Source organism: Dama dama, chromosome 25, assembly GCF_033118175.1.
Source record: "Dama dama isolate Ldn47 chromosome 25, ASM3311817v1, whole genome shotgun sequence".
NCBI classification, from domain to species: Eukaryota; Metazoa; Chordata; class Mammalia; order Artiodactyla; family Cervidae; genus Dama; species Dama dama.
This window is the reverse complement of record NC_083705.1, coordinates 22,619,377-22,643,239: the sequence shown is the minus strand read 5'-3', so window position 1 is coordinate 22,643,239 and position 23,863 is coordinate 22,619,377. Positions and strand designations below refer to the sequence as shown.

At 41.6% G+C, this 23,863-nt stretch overlaps 1 protein-coding gene across 3 annotated transcripts in view; it reads left to right on the top strand.

Annotated features, from left to right (window-relative positions):
* The window catches only part of CWC27 (CWC27 spliceosome associated cyclophilin), a 242,323-nt gene extending 218,683 nt beyond the window's left edge, over positions 1–23,640 (top strand). The window contains exons 14-16 of one of the 3 annotated variants that reach the window (XR_009690553.1): positions 16,315–18,827; positions 19,519–19,612; positions 23,268–23,640. Coding sequence is in view for 2 of the 3 variants with exons in the window: in XM_061129696.1 (XP_060985679.1) it covers positions 7,226–7,388 (163 nt within the window). In the remaining variant the exon portion in view is untranslated. Of the gene's footprint in view, positions 1–7,225; positions 7,666–16,314; positions 19,075–19,518; positions 19,613–23,267 lie in introns of those variants that run through there. The other 2 variants (XM_061129697.1, XM_061129696.1) reach the window with 2 other exon arrangements.
* Positions 23,641–23,863: the final 223 nt, after the last annotated feature.

Below are 23,863 nucleotides of genomic sequence, written 5' to 3'. Positions count from 1 at the left end.
TCCACTTATAATTTATAGCTGGCCCTCCACATACCTAGTTCCTCTAAATAAGTGGCTCCACATCTGCACAATCAGCCAACCACAGAGCAGATAGTGCTAAAGTATCTGCAAAAAATCTGCATATAAGTGGACTGTGCATTTCAAACCTGTACTGTTCAAGGGTCAACTGTAATTGCTAAAAAATTTGGAATTACCTTTTAATACTCAAGGAGAAAGGTGAATAAAGCCAGGTTTTTAGAGGTTACTGGCTATCCAGAAACATGTGTTTATTTAGCATTTATTGAGGGCATCCTTCTTGTCAAGCCTTGGTGACCGTGCTGGTACAAAAGTCAATAAAATAGAGTTATCTTCAGTCTAGTGAAGGAGGCTGAACTAAAAATAGGTTCGGAAGAAGACCTTAACCCTCCTGAAAATGAGCAGGAGAGGAATCATGGACTGGTTCCCAGATAGATGATACCTCAATTGAAGCAGGGAGAGAAGTATATCACCATACAGAGGTGGCAAGGAGGCAGGAGAGAGCAGGCTCTACAGAGAAACAGCAAGTAATTTGGGATGTCTGGAGCATAAGATGTGAAAATGACATAGTAGCTTAGAGAGAGGAACAAAAGCTGGGTCATAGAGGCTACATAAGAAATTTGGGTTTCATTGTTTAGACAGTGGGAACAGGGCAGTTTTCATGGTTAAATCTGAATTTTTGAAAAATATACATGTAACAGAAAAGACCTCCTGGATATCATCAATCACAAGGCACTCCTTAGTAATTTGGATGGCCGAGAGGAGACTGCCAGACATCCACCCTACAGGGTCAGCCAGGGCCTGTGGCTCTGCAGACATCCCCTCTCTCAGGGTCAGGCCGGGGCCCTTGGCTCTGCTCCTCTTGGACCTCCAGCTGAATAGAGGTCCTCATTTTAGGAGGATTATGGAGAAATTGGGACTAATTTCAGAGAACAGTGAGAAAAGGCAATAAAGGCATAAAAACTTACAGTGAAAATTAACTGACCCCTTTGGAAAAAAAAAAAGCAAATGTTCACCTCACAGAGAATACCTTTTCCCAAAGAGGCTCTCATATGGCTCAAGACATTTTGGGAACTTCTTTTCTAATTGCATTAAAGGCCAGCCTAGGAGCTACGCATATTATCATTCCTGTCTCTTTAGAGCTGCCTTTTCAAAATGTTGTATTCTGAAATAAGCACTACTCAATCTGATTTTTTTTATCCTGTTCACTACATTTAGCACTGAATTAACTTTTGACTTATTCCTAAAGTTAAGTACATCTTCACAAGATGAACGTTTGTTACCTCTAAAGACATTCAGTCAAGCATCCTGTCAACTACTTATCAGCTACAAGTTTCTTGACCACAAATCTCTCAGGTTGCCTGTTAAATGGGGTGAATAGCATATTTCCCACCTACCCCATATAGTTATTGTGAAGATAATACCAGACACATGAAAGCTCTTCATAGGCTCTATGTAAGAGGATGCTCTTCTTCCTGTTGCCTCACACTCGGCAAACAGTTCCAAAATGTACATTTGTTCCGGTGCCAGTATGTTCATCTCCCCTAACACGCTGTTCACTTCAGGAGAGCAGAGCCTGGGTCATGTTCGGCTTTATTTCCCCGGTGTCTGACACTCGGTCTCACACATAAAAAGGCTCCAGTGTTTGTTGAATGAATAATTCAGCGTAGCTCCTTGCCTTTTCCTCAAACTATATTTAAGAAATGGATGATACACTTGAGATTATTCAGTTAAAATAGGCTCAGAAGTCACTTAAGATTCTTTAAGTATGTGAGTAGTTTGTCATTAGGAACCAGCTGTTCTTAATGTTCTCTGAAGGGACCAGGACAAATGGCTGATGAAATCAATCAATCTGAACATGTAAAGGTTCTTAAACTTAATGCTGTGGTCTTAACTTTGGGTGTATTTTTAAATCACCAGGAAAAAAAATGTTAGATTACTGAGGCTGAGGCCCCATCCTGGGATGATGAGGCCTGGCATTGATAGTTTTAAAAACTACCCAAATGATTGTAATGTGCAACCTATGTTTGTTGCAGAACTCTGGGATTAGACTTTGAGGAACACTGTTTTAAAGGAAGTTCTGTCTAGTTCTACATTAGGTACTGTACCATAGGAAATGGGAAAGAACATAAGACACGCTCCCACCACAGTCTGCAGGGAATAAAAACTAGCCATCACTGATCTGTGAGCAGTTGAAAAGCAGCCATCAGTGTGAGCCGATCTATGAGAGGTCATGAAAAGGTGGGCCTGTGCGGAGCCCCAGAGTTTCTGCAGAACCTGTTAGACATTTAGAAGTTTATCACAGAAATAAAAAACAGTCCCTGCCCATGAAAGGGGGTTAAGTGTTAGTTTAGCAAACCAGCCAGTTCCAGCCAGAGGGCCTGGCCAGTACAGAGGGTCTAAAGGCTTTGATTCCCAGCACAGAGAGCTTAGCTATGAAAAAGACAAACTGTCTGAAATAACTGATGTTCAAACTCAAGTAAACGGGCAATTACAAAATGGCGAAAGTTGATGAAAGAAACAAAATGAAGTTGGTGAGATAGGAAGATCCTATTGTCAAAGGGTTTTAAGGGTCAGGCTAAGGTATTTCAGTGGAATCCAATAGCTGATAGTTTCTGGTCAAAGGATATGCTATAAAGAAAATGTATAAGAAAGATTAGGGCTTCCCTGGTGGCTCAACAGTAAAGAATCTGCCTACAATGCAGGAGACATGGGTTGGATCCCTAGATTGGGAAGATCCCCTGGAGAAGGAAATGGTTACCCACTCCAGTATTCTTGCCTGGGAAATCCCATGGACAGAGGAGCCTGGCAGGCTGTAGTCCATGGGATCACAAAAAAGCTGGACATGACTTAGTGACTAAACAACAACAACAACATAAGAAAGATTATTTTAGAACCTATGGCGGTTAGAAGAAGGAGAAATAGTACAGACACCTACAACAGTCTCAAGGCAGGGTGGTAAGTTCCTATGTTAGGAAGACTTGATAATGGGAAAGATGTTTACATTAAACATAACTTAAATGCATTTCAATCAGAAATGAGTTATGAATATTGGAATTCTGTGTTGTAATACTACTTACTGTATGTCTGAGAATAAGGACCTCTCTTGTTTTCCCAATAAATATGAACTGCTGTCACATCTTAATCTATTTCACAATTATATAAGAGGTTTTAAAAACAGATGTCAGTTTGGTCAGGGTCCAGGTCCCTTTTGAAGAATCACTTGCTTACTTCTGTTTATAATTCCACACAGTCTCATACAAAAAAGAAAAATAAGCTTACCTGTTTGCACCCCACTGGCCTATGAGCCTTTGGTCCCACCCGTGAGACCAAAGAAAGAACCAGAAACAGCGACAAAGTCATCCAAGATGTAGTGCAGAGGGAATCTCCCAAGTCAGAAGCAGAAGGTCCTGGAGTGACACCCCACCCCACAGGCAGATGGCAGGCAGGAGGAAGCAGAGGTCTTAGCTACCCAGGGGGAGAAGGAGGTTACCATTTACAGGGGGAACTGATGTCAGACTGGCTCACCAGTTACCAGGAGAACCAGCAGAGGAGCAAGTCTCTGCCAGCCCCTCAGGTTAACAGTCGCCAAAGGGCCAAGACGCGCCCCTTTGATAGCCTTGCTTGGTGGGTGGTTCTGCTCTCAGCACTAGAACAGTCACTTCCTGGGACAGGGGGTCACACATGTCGTGGTTACTGCTGGGGCTCTGAGGTTGAGCGGGAAGATGGGTCATGTGGTAAAGCGGGGCAAAGCGGGGACTGGTTGAGGCAGGGACTGTACAGAGAGCAAGAGAACCGCCATCTTGAAGGGCCTGACCACACACCTGTCAGACGCAGCCTCCGTGGACATGGAAAGCCTCCACATTTCTGTAACCACTAAAGTCAATATTCTTCCTTGAGAATCTGATCTTATGTGAAATTTTCAATTAATGAGAACTAAATATTTGTCTTTGCCTTCAGCTGAACAAGCTCTAAAATTTTCATATGTAAATGATGTGTGTAATTCCAAAAACTTCACTGCTCTTGTTGACCCAATTCTATAAGCAGCCACAGAGTGGATAGTATTGAGTTATTAGTACATACAGGGTTATAAACTACCAGACCTTATGTACTTGAATTAAGTCTGTATGATAAGTCTGCGTGTGTATTCTCGTAGGAGACTGTAAAATGTGGGCATGCTTTCAATTCATGCAGTCTGTGATTTATGAAGGCACACAGGTCAGGAGTTTATTATGCTGAAAATCATAATAACTGTTTTGTTTTGCTTTTTAAAATGAAGTGACCATAGCATGTTGAAAGATAAATGGGTGAAGCATTTTGATTATGTTTTTATTTCAATTAAAGATTAAATATTATTGCTGAGTAACCAGCCATGCTAAGTAGTATGATATTAAAGCTGAAGTAGTTTGTAAGCTGATAGCCCCTTCTTTCCTCTGGGTTTAGGTTTGTTATTAATCAAAATGTTGGACTTGTTTAGTGCAGTGGTGTATGAAACAAACAGTAGAAAATGACAGCTACTTTAATTTACAGCTTTCTGTTTTTTTCATATTTGTAGGAAAATCTGTTTCTTTTTGTGGACTTTTATGCTATTATTCACATGTCTACACTTTATTTCTTAACACCAAAGCCAACTAAATCCAGTAGTTGTAAGATTCTCTCATGACCTAGAAAGGAGGGTGCCTTTTAATGGGTTTATTTGACAAATTCTGATAAAGTCATTTTTGAAACATGGACAAGCCCCTACTAGAAGTGGATATTAAAAAAAAAAACTCATCTGTCTTTTGGGGCAGAGAAAGGCCTACTTTTTAAAACAGAAGAATGTGTATATCGAAAGATATTAAGTTAACTAGGATATTGGGGTTTGTATTTTTATATTAATATAGGAGTAGTGAACAAAATTGTTTTAAAGGGAATATAATTCCAGCTATTTTCTGGTTTGGGCTTAGCCTCAGCACAAGTCATATGGAAAGCTGCTGCTCTCTTACCAAAATACAGTGTTAGGCTCTGGGTTCCCCGTGACGTGTGACAAGGACCTTTAACAGGGCCGTCTGGCCACACTTCTAAACTTAGTCCTCGTCAGTGGCAATACACTTACAGTTTCTGAAGAGCACACTCTGTAGGGAATGCTGCATAGATTGTAAGGAGTATCAAAGAAAAAGAAAAAGACTACCTCTCAGCATCTGGGGAAAAAAGCATAGTAAGTAAGAAGGAGCTTGCTTTTAGGCACAGTCTCTGAGCAAAGCAGGTTGCAAACCTTATGCAGAGTTTTAGGGTTGGGGGTCATCTCAGAGTTGAGCACAGCCTCCAAGACACCACTGTTAAGGAGAGGCTGCTGGTGACTGGCTGGCGGGCTTTCCTGGTGACTGACTGGCGGGCTTTCCGAAGCACGTTCACTGGTGTGGTTCTGCCACTGACTGGCCAACTTTCAAAAGCAGGAGGCTGTCACTGATTCTTTGGCTTTCAGAGGTACATTTACTGAAATGAGTTACCACTGATCATTTTGGCCTACGCAGGCCATCATTAATTGATTAAATCCTGTTTGATCGATTCAGTCTGGTTCTAATGGTCCCTTGCTACCATGGCTAGAGAGTAATTGCCTTTTGCTAGGAGTTGAGGATTGTTTTATTCTCAGATGCTAATACTTAAAGAGTGTAGAACATTGAAAGCATAAGAAAATCATACTCGGAGGTTTCCATCTAATAAGCAATAATCTTATAATGCACTTTCTAAATAAGGCTGTTTCCAAGGTTAAAGCCATGAAAGTATAAAAAGTCAGCAGTTCTCATGTGTGATACTGTTATGAAATCTAATGCAAATAATATATTAATAATAAAGTACAGAAATGCAAATGTGCTTTACTTCAGTTAGTAAATTAGACTCTAGGTCATCCATATAATAATATCACTTGTACTCATTGCATTCTAAGAAGCGTTTCTGGGAAAGAAGAGGGTGGGAATGGTGGTAATATATAGCCTGTCAACTCATGACAGTCAATCCTACTGAATTTTTTGCAATTGTAGTATCACTAATACTGTACCATTTCATTTCACTCACAAAATCTTTTTAGAATTCTTCAGAAATCTAAGTATATCCATGGGAATTCTTAACACAAGTAAATTTCACCCAGCATTTGTGGTACTGCAGGAAGAAAGGGGGTGGGAATTTCTGCTAGTACCTATTGCCCAATTTCTGCTTATAGAGGGAAAAATAAATCACTGTAATATTTGGATTTCATCTGAAAGTTACAGCTGACATGTGGGGAGTGTTAATCCTTTAGGCAATTTAGCCATATCTGCTATGATAAAGAAAAGTGCTGGGTATGCCTGTTTTAAAAATTGCTTAAATATCTAGTGAGACAAAGAAGCCTTAGTAGTTTTACTTATATATCAAAAAACTGAACTTTTTTCTTTTCTAAATTTATTCAGCTGCCCTAGAATCTAGTTTTGGGACTTCCCTATTTATTCCCAACACTTCCTAATGGGGGCAGAGCCAATCACTTACACATTTCTGTGCCACTAAGCATAGCCAGCTTATGACCACTTAGGATTCAAGCACATGTTGATACCTTAAGACCAGTAAGCATTTGATAAAGTAGGGAAGTAGGGTGGTTAGATTTGTTGTAATCAACAGTAAGAGGAGGAAATTAATTCATGGATCTGTGCCCAAAGCTCAGTTTCTTTTTGTACAAATTTTTTTTAAAACTCAGCAACTCCCCAGAAAAGGGAGTCATAACACCATTTAAACAGGAATTTTCTGAACACATTCCCTACTTGACCCATTTAACTACTGCAAACAAAACAAATCAGATAGGACTGGTTTACTGTCAGGGTTTTGCTTTGCAACCTGGCTCACTCTGGCTCAGTGAGTGTGCTCTTTAAAGGAAGCTGACAGAATGTTCTCTGAGTTTAGTTGAAGGAAGACTTCTGGGTAGAACTCTTTTAACCTCCCATTAGAGAAGGAACCTCAAGTGAATTCTGAAGCACAGAGACTCACTACTAGAAATACAAACCAACAAAACAAACTCCAGACATGTTTTTCAGATTTAAGTGTTTTCTGAGAAGTTGGTTTCCATGTGGTTTAAGCACCAGTAAACAATAAACCCATCTTGATGTTTTGTAGCCTTTTGGTTCATTATGCCAAGACAAGTGTAGTGTAGAACTTCTTCCAATTCTTATGCCAAAATCAGTGAACCATCTCTCTCCCACTTTAGGATGTCGCATGTACTTCAGTTTGAGGATAAAAGCAGAAAAGTGAAAGATGCAAGCATGCAAGACTCAGACACATTTGAAATCTATGATCCTCGGAATCCAGTGAATAAAAGGAGAAGGGAAGAAAGCAAAAAGCTGATGAGAGAGAAAAAAGAAAGAAGATAAAATGAGAGTAATGATAACCAGAACTCACTGGAAATGTGCCCGCAATAAATGGCCTTATAACAGCCATTGTTCCCAACAACATCACTTAAGGGTGTGAAAAGAAGTATTTTTGAACCTGTTGTCTGGTTTTGAAAAGCAGTTATCTTCTTATGTAAATTGTGGAATGATGTAAGCAAATGCTTTTGGCTACTGGTATATGTTTTTTTCTTTTTTCTAATTGACCTTTTATATTGCTAAATCTGAAATAAAATCACTTTCCTTCCAGTTTTCATATTAACCATTTGCAGACTGTGCAAGCCTGTTTGTATCTTTTTACCCTAAAATCTGTGAAGCCTTTGTTTTCAAGATTTTTTATAAAAGTTTTACAGGAAGAATATTTAAGGGGAAACTCCTTGGCATTCTGCTATCTTTGAAATATAATTTTTAAATTATGTAATACAAAGATTGATAGGTTTGTTTTGCATATAAATATCTAAAACTAGCCAAGTCAGTAAGACTTAATAGCCTTAAATCTTTCTTCAGGAACACCTAAGTGAATGTTGATACCTGCATCTAGGTCAGTACCTAGGCTTAATGAATGCAGTCAAGACACTATCACACCAAGTAATATCAGCCAAGCTTACTGCACACCATGGCCTGACACCATCTACCTGCCCTTGTCAGCATAGCAATAGCAGGAGCATGTACAGAGGTCCCATCCGGGCCACAGAACTCATTCAGAATTTAGCCTTTTATGACAATCAGTCATGCTGACTATTTACTGTATATTATCTATACTATTTTAGTCAATGTCTTCTAGAATCTGAATGCCAAAATTATTACCACAGGTTAACTCTCAGTTACCTAATAAAACCTTATCAGCTGCATATTTTCAGATAGTGTCTCATCAGTTCTCTCTTTTGAAGTGGAACCCAGTAGGCTTTCTTTATGAAGCTACCAGGTGGCGGTAGCAATAAAGAATGTGCCTGCCAATGCAGGAGATGTAAAGAGATGTGGGTTCAATCCCTGGGTCGGGAAGATCCCTTGGAGGAGGGCATGGCCACCCACTCCAGTATTCTTGCCTGGTTTTCCATGGACAGAGAGCCTGGCGGGCTACAGTCCATGGGGTTGCACAGAGTTGGCCGCGACTGAAGCGACCTGGCACGCACATGCCGGCTTTCTTTACAGCAGTTTCTCTCACAGCACAGTCCCAGACACTGCAACTGTCGCAGCAGCAGCCTCACTGATGGCCATGTTAGAAAAGCAAATTCTTGCCATACTACCCACCACCACTACCCCCATCTAGACTGAGTCTCAAACTTTGATCATAGAGAGCTTGTTAAACAACCTGCCGGCTTCACCGCTGGTAATCCAGTCTTTGAGACCAGCAGTATCTAGTGAAGTTTAAAATGTTCATATCCAGTGATCCAAAATTTCAAATCCTAGGTCTGCCTACTAAAGAAATTCTCACACACTGCTCAAGGGAACTGTACTAAATATACATTTAAGTATCAACCAAAGACTAGATAAACAAGTTATTTTATATCCATGCTGTGGAATACTTTGTAAGTGGTAAAGATCAATAAACCAGACCTCTGTATATTAGTTTCTCTTAAAAATAATGAGGAAAAGGAAACCTCCCATACAAAAATTTAAAATGTGCAACTCACGATTATATATTGTTTATGGATGTACACATGTAGCAAAAGTATAAAAACAAAAAATAGTGTTTACCTCTGAGGAGGCAAAAGGAATACACAGGGAGCTTCACTTATGTTTGTAATGTTTGATTTCTTAAGATAGATGTTGGGTAGTCAATCCTCACTATATTTTCCTCTATAAATTTTGGTATGCTTGGAATATTTCATAATTTATTCTTTACGATCATATCTAGAACCTGGGGTGAGAAGACAGAAGGACAATCCCTTTCTTTCTTGCTTCAGAAGTAGAAGAAAGTTTCAAAGAGGAGAGGGATATGATAAAAGTTCTCTGAGAAATAGATGCGAAGTCACCAAAAAATAAGCCAGTGTTTGGAAATGTGCCCTGTCTTTCCCTCATCACTGTAATAGCAGCTACACAAAGCAAAAGGCTCTTTTCTCAACTCACAAAGTCTCTGTTGGTCATTGTTGAAAAGTATTACCACTAGATCTGTTTGTACTGAAGTACCCCATAGATTTGCTCTATCATTCCTCCAAGACTGTGTCCACCTAAAACAGTGTGGTTTTGTCTCCAAAACAGACGGAACCACAGGTCTCTAGGGCACAACCAGAAGACTAGTATTTATAGGCTGAAAAAGATAACTGAATGACAACATTAAAATAGGTGGGCTGAGTGCTCCTTATGTTGCTTTAACTGCAAGAAGCAGAAAGATCTGAAATTCTACAGAGACTAGAATCTAATCAGAATTTCACCATGATAATAAAACTGACTTTGAATTTAACCAAATAATAGCAATAGCAATTTTAAAAAGCTTAAGAACATGGTTAAAGTGTTATATATGATATTAAATGTGCTTATAGTAAAATCTTTGGAAATGTCACAGGAACATATTTGGGCCATCTGAATTGCAAAAAAAGAATAAAATGAACTCAAAGAAAAAAGAGAAAATATGTAAGAAAATCAGCCTTTATAGTTCATTCTAGTTTTACATTTATTTGAGCTTATTTTTCCCTATGTGCATCCTCTAGGGATGTGTTATCCTGAAACAGTGAAGTCTGGTAGCCTTCTTGTTCACTGTCTCTGGTGATGCTGGACATTGTGGAGAGCAGAGAGAAAAGCAACTCCCAGTAATTTTTTTTTCCTTATTTTCCTGACAAGCCATTTCTTTCACATTGGTTGAAGCTGATGGCAAGGTGAAAGTTAAAATTCACTCTGGACCTCCCCTTTCTCAATAGGTAATTAGAGAAATGCAGATCTCTAGAATTCTTAATGGTATAATATCAAAATACACCTTATCACATGCCCACAGCTCTCTGTGTGCTCTGAGGCCACGCAGTCAGTAACACATCTGCTGCATCTAAAAACAGGGACACCACAGAACAAGGTCATTAAAAAAGTGTGAGGAGATAAGTGGTTTGCTGCTGTTGTTTTTAGAACAAGTTCAATAAACTATGGTGTCCTTATCAAACTGTCACTACCAAGTCTCTTGATAGGATCTGACGTGTGAGGTACATAAACCTGTGCTGTTGTATCACTGTGGCCTGAGTGAAAAGGTTAGATAAATGCAGAATATTGCCCCAACATGCTGTTTAATCTTGGTGATAACAAGAAAGAAAATGGATGTGTGAAGTGAGTTACCATTGAGGGTCGTATCAGTATAAGCAATTTGTATGTACGGGGTGTAGAGAAGTTAAGAGAGGTCACATTCTTTAACACCGTCATTCACAAAAAAAAAAGGGAGGTCTGCTGTCTCTATGGCTTTGACTCCTTTCCAATGACTACAGTTTATCCTGGGATGCCACTTCTGCTTCCTAGAAACCAGGAGGGTTTCCTGTCCCATATATATTTTATCTCCATTCTTTTAGCTTTTAATAAAGGTGAAATAGGAGCCATATTTTAGAGAAATCCTTTCTAATAAGGATTCAATGAAATCCGAATTCCTAGAGAAAAAGAACAATTTTAACAAGATGAGTATTAGAAGTCCCCACAAGAAGTATGCTTGTGGAAAGAATACTCATTATTCCCCAAAATCTTCCTTGCAAAGCCAGACTCGAACATCTTTGTCACAGGTTCTAAGGGCTGTGCTAATCCCTGGGCAGTTTTCAGTGGTGCACTGTTTAACTGGCTCCGAAGAAAACGGAAGGCAAGCAAAGCCCTGATTTGCGTCATCTGCTGACTTCTGCGGTGTAAATACTCTCACCGTGGCTGATTTCAAGCCACCAAAGGTAGCTCTCGGCTACAACCGGTTATTTTCCCCATTCTGTTTCATTACTAAACAGGAACTTCTACAGTAACTCTTGCACTGGCCCTAAAGAACTCACAAAGATTTTTAACCTTTTTTCCAAGATGACAGTCTTCAGGGGTATTTCTCTTTTATGTGATTACTTCAGACAATTTGGTGAAGTTCTAAACTGTAGCAACATCTGCACCCTATGCTTTTCATGATGAGTTTGCAACTTTAGATTCTCTGCTGAGAGAGTTTTCTGAAGTCACTTGGATCACATTTATTTTTCCCTCTACTCATCTTTTTGCCTCAATTTAGTACAAATCTCACAGAAAGAAAAAGGGGGGAGGGAGAAGGAAATGTAATTACATTTCTTTGAATTATTTTCTGTAAGTGATAATGTATAAATTCATCATTTAAATTTTTTGGAAGATGTTTTGGGCTAAGGTTGGAGAATCCTACCTGGAGAGAACACCAGCTTCCAAATGAAATGCAGACAGGAATCTGGTCTCTGTCTTCCACATCTGCTGGAGATTATTCCTTTAAGGTTAGATCATGATATTAATTCACATTACCTGATCAGTAAGAACATCTTCTGAAGGCTTTCTTCATAGCACCAGTCTTTTAGACTTAGTCTTTTAGAAAATTGTTATTTTCTCATTCCATGATGCCAGAAATGATAATCACTGCTGCAGTTCCAGCACTTTTTAATGATCAGGATAATTTTGAGAGCAGAAAACTCTTATGTGATTTTCCCATTTGTTTTCTGATTAATATAATTGGAGCTTTGTTATTCAAATGCTTTAATAAGAATATATTTGAAACAAAAGGCATCGTGTATTGAAAATATATTTGAAATGAAAGGCATCATGTATAGAAAATAAATGACTATGGTAGTATATATTCTATGGCTAGTTCTCACTGGTTATGAGTAAATTTAAAATTTGTGAACTACCTCTTTTTGTATTATGTGTGTAAATTGTTCTTTAATTTGCAATTTTTGAGGAAATATTTTATTTAGGGTAAGAGGAATGTGATCTCTGCTCTAAACTTTTATTATATTATTGGTGTAAATGAATACAGTAGTTAAGAATGGGTACTATCTCCCAAGCAACCAAAGAATTCAATTAGTGGTTTTAAAATTAATTTAGAAAAGTTATGCATGTGAGGCATGGGTCCACTTCAGAGTGAAGTTTCCTAATGTCCATCTTGTGGATTTCATGTGTCATCAAGCCAACATGTCCAACACTGAACTGTCTACACCTCCGAGCCCTTCTTCCCCTGTATCTGCTTCTCCTGCACTTTCCCCCATCTTCCCTATTGGCAGTGAGACTTTTCTAGTTGCTCAGGCCAAATAGTTTGGATTCCTGTCTTCATCTCACACCCTGTATCCAGTCTGTTATGATAATCTGTTGGCTCAACCTTTGAAATATACCCAGAATTTCACCATCTTTTTACCACTTCCCACTGTTACCAACCCTGGTCAAAGGGACCATCCGCGTTCACGTGGACAACTGTAACAGCACCATAACCAGTCTCCCCGCGTCCACCCTTGTTTCCCTAAAGTTATGAACGACCCAGCAGCCAAGTGAACCCTTTAAAAACATAAGTCACGTTGTTATACTCAGCTCAAAACCCGTCAGTGTCTCCCTGTTTCATACACGGTAAAACCCACGTCCTCACAGTGGCCCCCGAGGCTCCAGAGGATTACCCGCCCCCCCTCAGTCTCTGACTCCCCCTCATTATTCTCCTCCCTCGCCGTGCTGACCACACCGCGCGTCCTGTGCCCCATCAGATGAGCCGGCTGTGGTCCTCTCAGGTGCTGGGCACGGGCAAGTTCTCCCGCCTGACCGCTCGTCCTCCACACCCCAACTCCCACGCCTCCTTCGAGTCTGCTCAGATGGCCCTCCTAAGGCCTACAATAACCTGTTCAGCTTTACAAGCAACCCATCCCCACCCCACATGCCCAGGCTCTCTCCCTTTCCCACTGTAGTTACAGCCAATGGCACTACAAACAGCACTCGTATTTAACTCTTACAGACAACCCTATGGAGGAGGTACCATTTTACAGATGAGAAACTAAGCTTTACAGATGTTAATTATTTGTTGTTTATCATAATCTCCCACCACAGAATGCCCTCCAGGAGGACAAGGAGTTTTGTCAGTTTTACTGTTGATCCAGTGCCTAGAACCGTGCCTAGCAAAGATAGACACTTAATATTTGTTGAATGAATAACCCTCCCTCCAAATAAAAAAAACAAAACAGGATCCATTATAGTACTGAGGCTTCCCTGCTGGCTCAGATGGTAAAGAATCTGCCTGCAATGTGGGAGACCCAGGTTCAGTCCCTGGGTTGGGAAGATGCCCTGGAGAAGGAAATGGCAACCCACTCCAGTATTCTTGCCTGGAGAATCCCATGGACAGAGCAGCCTGGCGGGCTACAGTCGATGGGGTCGCAACGAGTTGGACATGACTGAGCGACCAACGTGATAAAGTGTTACTCTGTATTTTATCACTTAATGTTACCATCATTTCAGAAAGTTAGGACATTTTTATACTCAAAATGAAGGAAGGTTATAACTTCCGAAACAGCTCTAATATTTGAAGAAATTTAACTTTAGGAGAACCTTACTACATTGTCTTTTTCTCATTCTAACATAAGACACTTTGTCACAGGTGGGCACAGATCCAAAGACCATTTGGGGGAAATCGCCAGTCTATAGGAAAACACATGGCTTCCTTGAGTACCTGCTCTTTATAGAAAGCAATATTCTAATTCCTGAGACGGGAGGGGACCGAGGGTCGACATGTAATGTGTGTAAGGCTGCAGACATGCAACTGATTTAACAGGAAAACAATATAACCTCTTAATATCAGTTTTCTCCTCTCACATGGGAACAGTATCAGCTGCCTTACCCACCTGTCACAGTCAAAGGAAGGAATAAACACAAAAACCAAGCTTTATAAAGCATATAATGATAACAGCTAACATTTAATGGATGCTTCCTTTATGCCAGACACTCTTCTAAGCACTTTATCTGTATTAACTCTCTTAATCCTTATAAACAACTCTGTGAGGTAGGCTCTACTATTGTCTCCATTTTACAAATGAGGAGGAGACTTGAGGCTTAGCAAAGTTAAGTAATTTGTCCGGGTCACACATGAAGTAAAGCAACTTGCTGAAATTTAAAACAAGACTGAACCCAGAGTTTTGAGTTGATCACTAGACTACCGTGCCTCTTGCTATACAAACCAGACTGCTTTTCTGTACACCTCTCGTATACCTGTAGAGTTACAATCCAGCAGGTGGAGAAGGAGGCTAACAGCCTGGAAAAAAGACAACACAGTGACTTCAGTTGACAAGAGTTCTATGAGTAAAACCTAAGTGAATGCTAGAATGAACACGGACTGCGGTTTAGTGGGATTAGTCTAGAACTGCCTTGTGGCGGAGGGAATTCTGACCATAATTTGGAAGGAAGGGAGAACATGGCATTGAGGAGACAGATCATGTTGCAGGTGGAGAGAATGCTATACAGACAAGCCATTAAGAGAAATGCAGGAGACAGTGATGTGTCTACATGATGCCAAAACATCTGGTCAATTCAGTTTAAAAAAAAAAAAAAAAAAACTCTATCAGCATAGATTTCTTCAGTCAATCCAGATGTTTGGCGTCTTGTAGACAAAACATCCAGATGATTAACTGAAGATTTGACAGAGTTGACTGAATTAACCAGATGTTGTAGCATTGTATAGACATGGTGTCAGGACATTTGTTTGGCTGGAGTGGGGTCCAGCTGTCAAGGAGATAATGGTCTGGGCAATGAGAGAGGACCTGGAGGTTGCATTTGATGCAATTGGGAGCTGCTGGAAGAGGCGTGTGATGGAAAGGATGCTTAAGGAAGAGGATTCTAACAACCACGTGAAGAAAAAAATATGGTGAGAGGAAAAGCCGTAGACAGGAAAGAGGATGTGAGTAGAGTGCAGGTGTGTGTGAGGTAATTAGAGCCTGGACCAGAATCAGGCTGGGGAAAGCAACAGGAAGGAGCGGATCTGAAAAACATTACAGAAAAAGAACAGGAAGTCACGATGGGCTAGACGAGGGAGTGAAGCTCCACATCAGCCCGAGGCTGGGAGCCTCCAGGCCTGGGAAAGCAGCTGCCGTCAGCCTCCCCACAGCAGTAAACCAGGACGGAATCCCCGGGAGACCTCCCCCACGAACCTCCACCCAGAGGCCAGGGTCAGGCCCACAGGCGGAGGGAACCTGGTTGGAGACCACAAACACAACTCTTATGTAAGGTTCCCTATCCCTTTTAGAGCCACCTAAATTGGTTTTTCTTCAAATCCAGTTTCATGCAAGGATTGAGAATGCTAGATTAAGACTGTTAGGTAGACACAACTTCAGCAAAAAAAGACAATACTTTGATGTAGTTTGCCTTTATACAGTATATCATGTAAACTAAAATCTATAGAGGTATGACTAAATTAGATGAGATTAAGAACAATTATAAATATAGTACCTATAGTACCTAGTTAGCATTATAATAGCCTGTTAACAGGCACAATTAATGGCTGAATTCAAGAATTTATATATCTTTTGAAATCCTTAATTTATGAAACCTCAGAACATTGACTCTTAGTTTGGATATTCTGCAGATTTTTTTAAATTCCAAATATCTTATTTGACAAGAATCAAGTTTATATTTATCTCTGCTGCTCCTGCTGCTAAGTCGCTTCAGTCACGTCCGACTCTGTGTGACCCCAAAGACGGCAGCCCACTAGGCTCCTCTGTCCTTGGGATTCTCCAGGCAAGAATACTGGAGTGGGTTGCCATTTCCTTCTCCATATTTATCTCTAAAGAGTCACAAATTCTAAATTACTAGGATTCAAACTATGGTAACTGTGATAGTGTGCTCCTATTTATTTTAAAAAATTCCAAATATTCATGGTTTTGAAAATTTGCAGTTTCACATGTTTTCAGCCCCAGGTTTATCAGCCCACCCAAACAGTGCATGCCCTTTACAAAAACACCCAGGATTTCTTCAACTGTTTCCTTGTTCATTTCAGGAGGCAAGAAATCATCAACAGAGGTTTGTTGTTGTTCAGTCGCTCAGTCGTGTCCGACTCTTTGCAACCCCACGGACTGCAGCACGCCAGGCCTCCCTGTCCCTCACCATCTGCCGGAGCTTGCTCAAACCCATGTCCATTGAATTGGTGATACCATCCAACCATCTCATCCTCTGCCGTCTCCCTCTCCTCCCGCCTGTCAACAGAGGTTACTCACTCTTTGTTCATGGTTTGGAACAAAACTGAGAATTTCTCTCTTTTTTCTTTCCCTCTCTCTCCCCTCCCATCTCTCTCTCCTTCCTCCTTCCCCCACCAGAGAAACAACACAGAATGTGAGACCATAAATATATTGATGTGTTCCAAATCACCATGGGGGAGGTGGAAGGGTCAGGAAACTTGTTAAAATCAATTTCCCAGGCCTCAGAAATGACAAGTCTGTTGATCTGGGGTGGGAGCCCAAGCATCTGTTGCTTTTTCTGTTAGATTTTTAACAAACTTCCCCAACAATTCTGATGCCTGTTTCCTGAAAATCAGACTTAGATGCTGCCCTAAAGCATAAAGCTAGAGCATGAAATGCATCTATTGGAAATGCAAATTTAAAATGGTAAAACATAGATTAAATTTTTTAATTACATATCCCTTAGTCCTTCCTTTATGTAATAAGTGCCTAAGTAAATTCACTGTGTTCTAAGATATGCAGAATGTTTCACAGAAACTGCATAAAGTCAAGCAGACCTATGCAATCAAGCTAGAAGTGCAGAAGACAAATAGGACAGCTTGTCTCTTCTCAGTTCACAGCAGTGGCCACGACAGCCCTTCCCGAACACAATGTGTACATGATGGGAAATATAATTAATGATCTTGGTAAGTCTTTCTAGTGCTCCAAGGCTGAGTAACTTATCAGATAGAAAAAACAGTTGAGTTCACTCAAACAATGGGTGATTTATCCAGGTGTGTTTGAATATAACCTTCCCACAGCCATCTTTTTGTAAGAAATACTTCAAAGTTAGTAGATAGCAAACTAGTTATTCAAAAAGTTAATCAGTGAAATATCCCCCATCATAACATCAAGATTAGAGTGTTTGTTCTCTACATATAATCCCTTAGGTATCCTTTTCTGGCAGTACTAAATCTGCTACAAGAAATATTAGTGGATTTTTCTTTTCCTGGTACTATGGCTTCATTTGCCTTAAGCTCAACTCACTCTCAGAAATCTTTTCCCCAAGGATATAGGAATGAGAATAAATTGGGAGAACCTTATTAGGGTCCCTTCATTACCTAAGGTGTAACAATTAAAGGTCACATTTACTTTTATTGTGCTTTGGAAACAATCAAGGGTTTCATATGTAACTCAAGTAGTTTTGACTTGAGTAGTGATGCTTTCCCACTTCGCATTCTCCTGCCACTTTCAAATCTCATCTGCAACCATGGGGAATGGGAGCGAGTTAAGACAAGCTAGGATTACAAAAGCAAACCCTTAGGAACTTTGAGAATATAAAAAGCCCTTGCCTTCTGATACAAGTTAAAATGAAGATTCATTTCCAATGATCTTCTTTTATCCCACGGCATATGCTCTAGAGCCTGAGCATCTGCCTCTACATCCTCTGATCAAAGAAGAAAACTTTCCTTTGCTTCTAAACCAAACCTGGTCTCTTTCTATTGGTTCAAACAACACCGAGGGGTGGGCGGAGGACCCTTGCTGGGGCTTGACTTCACAGGGTTTATACCACCACTGTCTTGGAACTCTCTCCTCTCACCTCTTAATCCTGACTCTCCCTTTCCTACCAGCAATTCTTGTCCTGCTCCTCTTTTTTTTTTTTTTTTTTTGAACTCTGATCTTAGATGCTGGCTCTGAGGAACCTGGTCAATACTCCCTGAGATAAAATGGCCTTCAGAGCCAAGGCATTTAACAGGTGGGAGATAAAAGTGCTGCCTGCTCCACATGACTTAGCCTTTACCACCTCACTTTCCTACCGCGAATACTCATCAAACACTTGTCTTCCTATAAAACTTGTGGCACAAGCTAGCCGATTTAGTGACAAGACAGTAACTTATGACTTGGGCCATCTGATGCTCCATCTCACCTGCAGAGGCCCATGGCTTGTTCAAGAAATAGATCTGCCTGGAAGTTCAGACTCTACGATAACTAAAGAGGCTTCTGAGCATCACCGTTCCGAACCACAGCCCTCTGCCTCTGGCCCCCAACCATCTGCAGCACTTTGAGGAAGATGGTTTTTCACCAGGCCTACAATTTCATGGCCACCCAGTAAGATGTGGAACAAAGACACTCTTCCCAGGCCTGTGAGCTATATGAGTAGCCAAAGTGTCTCTCCACAGGCTGGCGATAGTCCCAGGTTTAAGAACAAGGTCCTCATGACCTACTGAGCTGGGAGAAGATCGTGTTCCTGGATAACAACCTGCCTTTGGCTCCTGGGTGAACCCTCTCTGTAGGTATAATGTGAAAATGTGTTCAGTGCCTCTCTTCAAAGAAAACCTCCTCTCTGCTGACAAGGGTTAGTAATATGCTAAAATGGTACACTTACTTCTCTCTCATTCTCCTTTAAATATCCAAGACACTTAGTGTCTCCTGAGGTTTGCTAGTTAATAATGGGGCTTTTCCCCCCCCTGACAATCCCATCAAGTATCTCCTGAAGAAGGGCTAGCCATTTCAAAATCCACAGTAACCAAAGAATTCTTCTAGCACCTGCATGCACCTGAATGCAGTTCCTCTTGCCTGCTATCCCACATTATCCTTACTGCTTTTAAGTAAAATATCTCCTACCAATAGGGGAAAAAATTTTTTTTGTTTTTCTACAAGTGCAGTTTTTCCCAATCATCTTGTGTGCTGGAAGTTAAGTAAAATTGACCTAAAAATGTTACAGCACCTTCAAGAACAAAGAAGGTTTTTCCCCCTCTCTGTCTCATCCAATATGATGGGGCCAAGTTTGACATTCCCAGAGTATTTAAAATACAAGGCTAAAATATAACCTTGGTGGTCATTGGCCTAACACGAGTCTGGTTAAATTTAAGGAAACTGCTTCCAGGATACGACTTAGATGCTTCAGAATTTGTTGTAATGTGGTCAACAAAAAAATAAAATTTCAAATCCCAGTTTATTTGCTTGAAGGACCTCCATGAGGTAGACTCTATACAAGAAACAATTCCATCGTCCAGAGTGAATATTCACTCCTTTTTTTTTTCCAGTCAGGAGTTTGGAAGAAGCCAGCAGGCAATGTAATCATTTGGTAACATCCTTCCCACTGCCAAGATGGATTAATGCTGGGAGATCTTACAACTGGTGAGTAATCGGTAGTACTTACAGACCCTTCATGATCCCCAAGGTGTGATTATTTTCCTACATGGGTTTCTGTCCTCATCCTCCAAAGGGTGCTTCTTCATTTCCTTTGCTCTCCCCACTCTGGACTCTCAAGCCCATGTCACAAGTATGGCATGCTCTCCAAGTCACTGCTGACTTCCTTCTCAAACCAAGATGGTGAGCACTTTAGAGACACTGCTAAAATGTGAAGGCTATATTATCAAAGTTATACCGGTTTCCTTTTAAGTGATTCTGAAAAGGTATGAATAGTTGTTTATTAAAATTTAGAACCTAAGCATCCTCTGGTTCCACTGGTTTGGTTTATTATGCCCCTTCCTAATACTCAAGCTGATTTGAAGATATCATGGACATACTAAAATCTCACACTATGAAGAACCTAATTGAAACAATAACCCCACTATGAGTTTTCAAAATAAATGCTCTTTGCATCTTTTAGCACTATCATTCATTCTTTAAATTTTGCTCACCTCCACTACCCCAACTCTTCAACTTATATTCAACTCCCTTCTTGGACTAAAAAGGCCTCTGAAAAGGGAAATGAAATCTGATATCAAAAGAACTCACATTCGGGAATCAAACAGCCTAAAGGTCAAGCTCTGTCTCTGCGACCAACCAGCTAGGAATCCTTAGATGATTCACCTAATTGCTCTGAGCTTTGGTTTCCTCATCTACAATTTGGACATACAGTTTACCTCAAAAGACTGATGGTTCTTTGACCTGAGCCAAACTCCTTTCCTTTAGGCTTAGGGACCTGCAAACCTTTGCCTCCTAATCACTCAGGAGGTAGGTACTTTGGTCCTCTTCCCAGATCCCTTCAGCTGAGTCCCAAGTCTTAAAGTCATCCCCAACAGTAAAGCTAATTTTGGAAAACTGGGCTAAATGTATCTCCAAAACCTCATTATTTCTGATCAGCAGCCTCACCCCCAGAAACACTGTCACCTAAGCTGAGTGCTACCCCTCATTCATAGTAGCCCACACCATAAACCAGTGGGCCCTGCCTTACCTGTTATCAGAATCAGGCAAGAGCTTTGAAAACCACAGATGTCTGCTCCACTCCCAACTCTGGAAGCCTCTATTTTTAAGTTTCCCAGGTAATTCTGATGATAACCTCAGTTTAAGCAGCTCTGATTTTAGCAGCCACCAAACATTCCTATCTTTTCCTCCCACACCTTTGAACTGGGTTATCTCTCCTGATCTACATAAACCCACTGCTACTTCTCCTGAACCCAGTTAGATGTTGACTATGAGCTCCAAACAGGCCACAGGGACTCAAGCTACTGATTATGGCTTAGGAACCCTCCTCCACATCCCCAGCCCCTTGGGTCCAAGAGGCAGAGAAGGCATCACACTTTAGCCAAAGAAATATAATCAAGAAAGCACTGGTGTTGTAGAATCAGTAGCAGCCAGTGTGGAACAATGGATCGAAGTTCAAAGGATTTAAAGGCCTGAGACTCCAACAGTGATCAAAAGCAGATAAACACCCTTCTCCCTGCCAAGGCAATCTAACATGATGCAGCACTGAGGGTGCCGGTGAAGTTCATAAAGCAACCCTAGTGAGACCTCTGTTGTGAGAGAGAGAGTGTGAGTGAGTGAAAAAGAAACCGTGTGTGTGTGAGTGTGAATGAGAGAATGTGTGTGACAGAGTGAGAAAGAGAGTGTGTGTGTGTGAGTGTGAGTGAGAGACTGTAAGAGAGTGTGAGAAAGACAGTGTGAGTGTGTGAGAGACAGGGTGTGTGAGCGTGAGACTGTGTGAGAGAGACAGTGTGTGTGACAGAAACAGTGAGAAAGAGACAGAGTATGTGTGTGAGAGACAGAGTGTGTGAGTAAGTGTGTGTGAGAGTGAAAAAGCGTGTGTGTGCATGAGACAGTATGTAAGAGACTGTGTGAGAGAAACTGAGTGAGAAAGAAACAGTATGTGTGTGAGAAAGTGTGAATGTGAAAAAGTGTGTGTGTGTGTGAGTGTATGAGAGTGTGTGTGTGAGAGACAGTGTGAGTGAGAATGTGAGAGACTGTGAGAGTGTGAGAGAGTGTGAGCGTGTGAGAGACTGTGAGAGAATGAGTGTGTGAGAAAGTGTGTGTGAGTGAAAATGTGTGTGTGTGCTTGAGACAGTGTGTGAGAGAGACAGTGTGTGTGAGAGAAACAGTGAGAAAGTATGTGTGTGAGAAGAAGTGAGTGTATGAGTGTGTGTGAGAGTATAAGTGTGTGTGAGAGAGTGCATGTGTGAATGAGAAAGAGAGTGTGTGTGAGAGAGTGTGAGTGAGAGACAGGGAGGGAGGGGAAGAAAGGAAGGAAGGAAGAAAACAAAGATTGTGTCAAGTTGTGATGTGATTAAAACAAATCGGCAGGGCAATTTGCATTTATGGGCATCTTTCAGGAGTACCAGTGCTGCTCATGTGGACCCCAACTCCAACTCTATCTCCACTCATCCCCAAGTTCCAGGCACTTGCCTACACCCTGCTCACTGGTGTGTCTCATGGTATGGCTCACAGTTGAACACGTGCCTGATAAACTAGACTACAAACACAGGGTGCGGGAGCTGGGACACTGAGCTGCAGGGACTCCAGTGGGAGCTCCTTCATGGAAAGGGGAAGTTCATGGAGGAGTCTGCTGTGAGATGAGACGCTGTGAAGGCAAAGGGAGGTGTCCCTCACCCCGTGCTCCGGGGCAGTCTTCCCAGCACTGCCTCCTGAGCAGAGTTCAGCAGCTTCCCACTTAATATGCCTCAAGCCCTTTGCTTGACTGGCCTGAAAAGAGTGTGTCACCTCACCCGGAATTCTTTTCAGAAGATTTTACAAAGCCATTCATAAGAACGACATATTTCACTGTCTGATGACTTTACTGACATCTCAGAACCCCCAGAGTCCTTTGATCACTTTTCTCCCAGAGGACATGGCTTTTTAGCAAGACCAGTGTGAGGACCATCTCCAAGGAAAACAGTCAGCATCCAAGGCTCACCATCCCTTAGCAAGCCGCTCCAGGCATCAGCAGCCCTGTTCCACGATGCTGCTAGGTGCCCATTCTGTTTTTGCTGCGGTGGCTCCCTGCAAGGGCTCCTGGGGAACACAGGCCTGCACCCTGACTCTGGATCCTAGAGCCCGGCCATCCTCCAGCAACTGGCTAACGGAGCGGGCTAATGGTTGGAAATCGTTAAAACAATTTTAATAAAAATAAAGTCATGAATGATATGGAACTCTAATACAGATCTCATTAAAGCAGGTAGCTATAAAACTCTATACTTTAAAAATAAGAATGGCTTCTCTCTCCAAGTGAGTTCCAGTTACGGTCCAGGATTTAATTTACCCTTTGGGGCTCTGACACTACTGCAGATGGTGGCCAAACCATTGTCTCAGCACCGTGGTGATGGTCAAGAACGGTCGCAGCACAGAGCAAACCTGCCTGGCGGGAAGGAGCAGGTGGCCGGCCAGCGGCCTGCGGGCTGTTGCGCATGCGCCCCTGCAGAGCCCGCCGGGGCGAGGGCGTGGCCGTCCGGACGGCGGCCCCGCGGCAGCGTCTGACATCGCCGTCTGGGGCACCCTCTCATCTCAACCCGACCCGAATTCTTTTCAGGGATTAGTCCTGACTTGGTGATTAATCGGCGCGTTCTGGTTTTCCTAGGGTGACGTCATAGGTGCGCAGAGATAAAACAGGCTCCCCTCTGAAGGCTCCGGCGCAGAGCAGGGTCCTGAGGCCCGGAGGCGATCCCGGGACTCCGCCCCGCCCAGACGGCCGTAGCCAACTCTGCCCTGCGGCCCGGAGGAGCGCTGGGTGCACGGCCACGCAGCCTCTGTTCTTTATTGCTTTGGCCCACTGGTTAAATGCAAAAGTTCAAGACTTTCTGTGTTTTTCATGGTTATAAAAGTAGGACATGCTCATTTCAAAAGCTGGAAAATTATAAAAGAGAAAGGTAATCAACCAACGGCTCACCCTGCGGGCTCCATCTCTGTTCATTTTGATGCACTTCTTTCCAGCCTTTTTTGTCTTTCTTTGCAATAGATTTTCAGGTGTTAAACACTGCCCAGCTGGAGTCGTGTTATAAGGAAATAATTCTGAATCTTTTAAAACTTAATGTGGGAGCAGATACATTGCATGTGCTTGGATTAGCCAACATTTCTGTAAAGCTCCTTTAGAACCTCCTTAGTGGATGTACTCTCAGAGACGAAAATATTATTTCTATTTATGGACATCTAGGACAGGGCTTCCCTCCTAGCTCA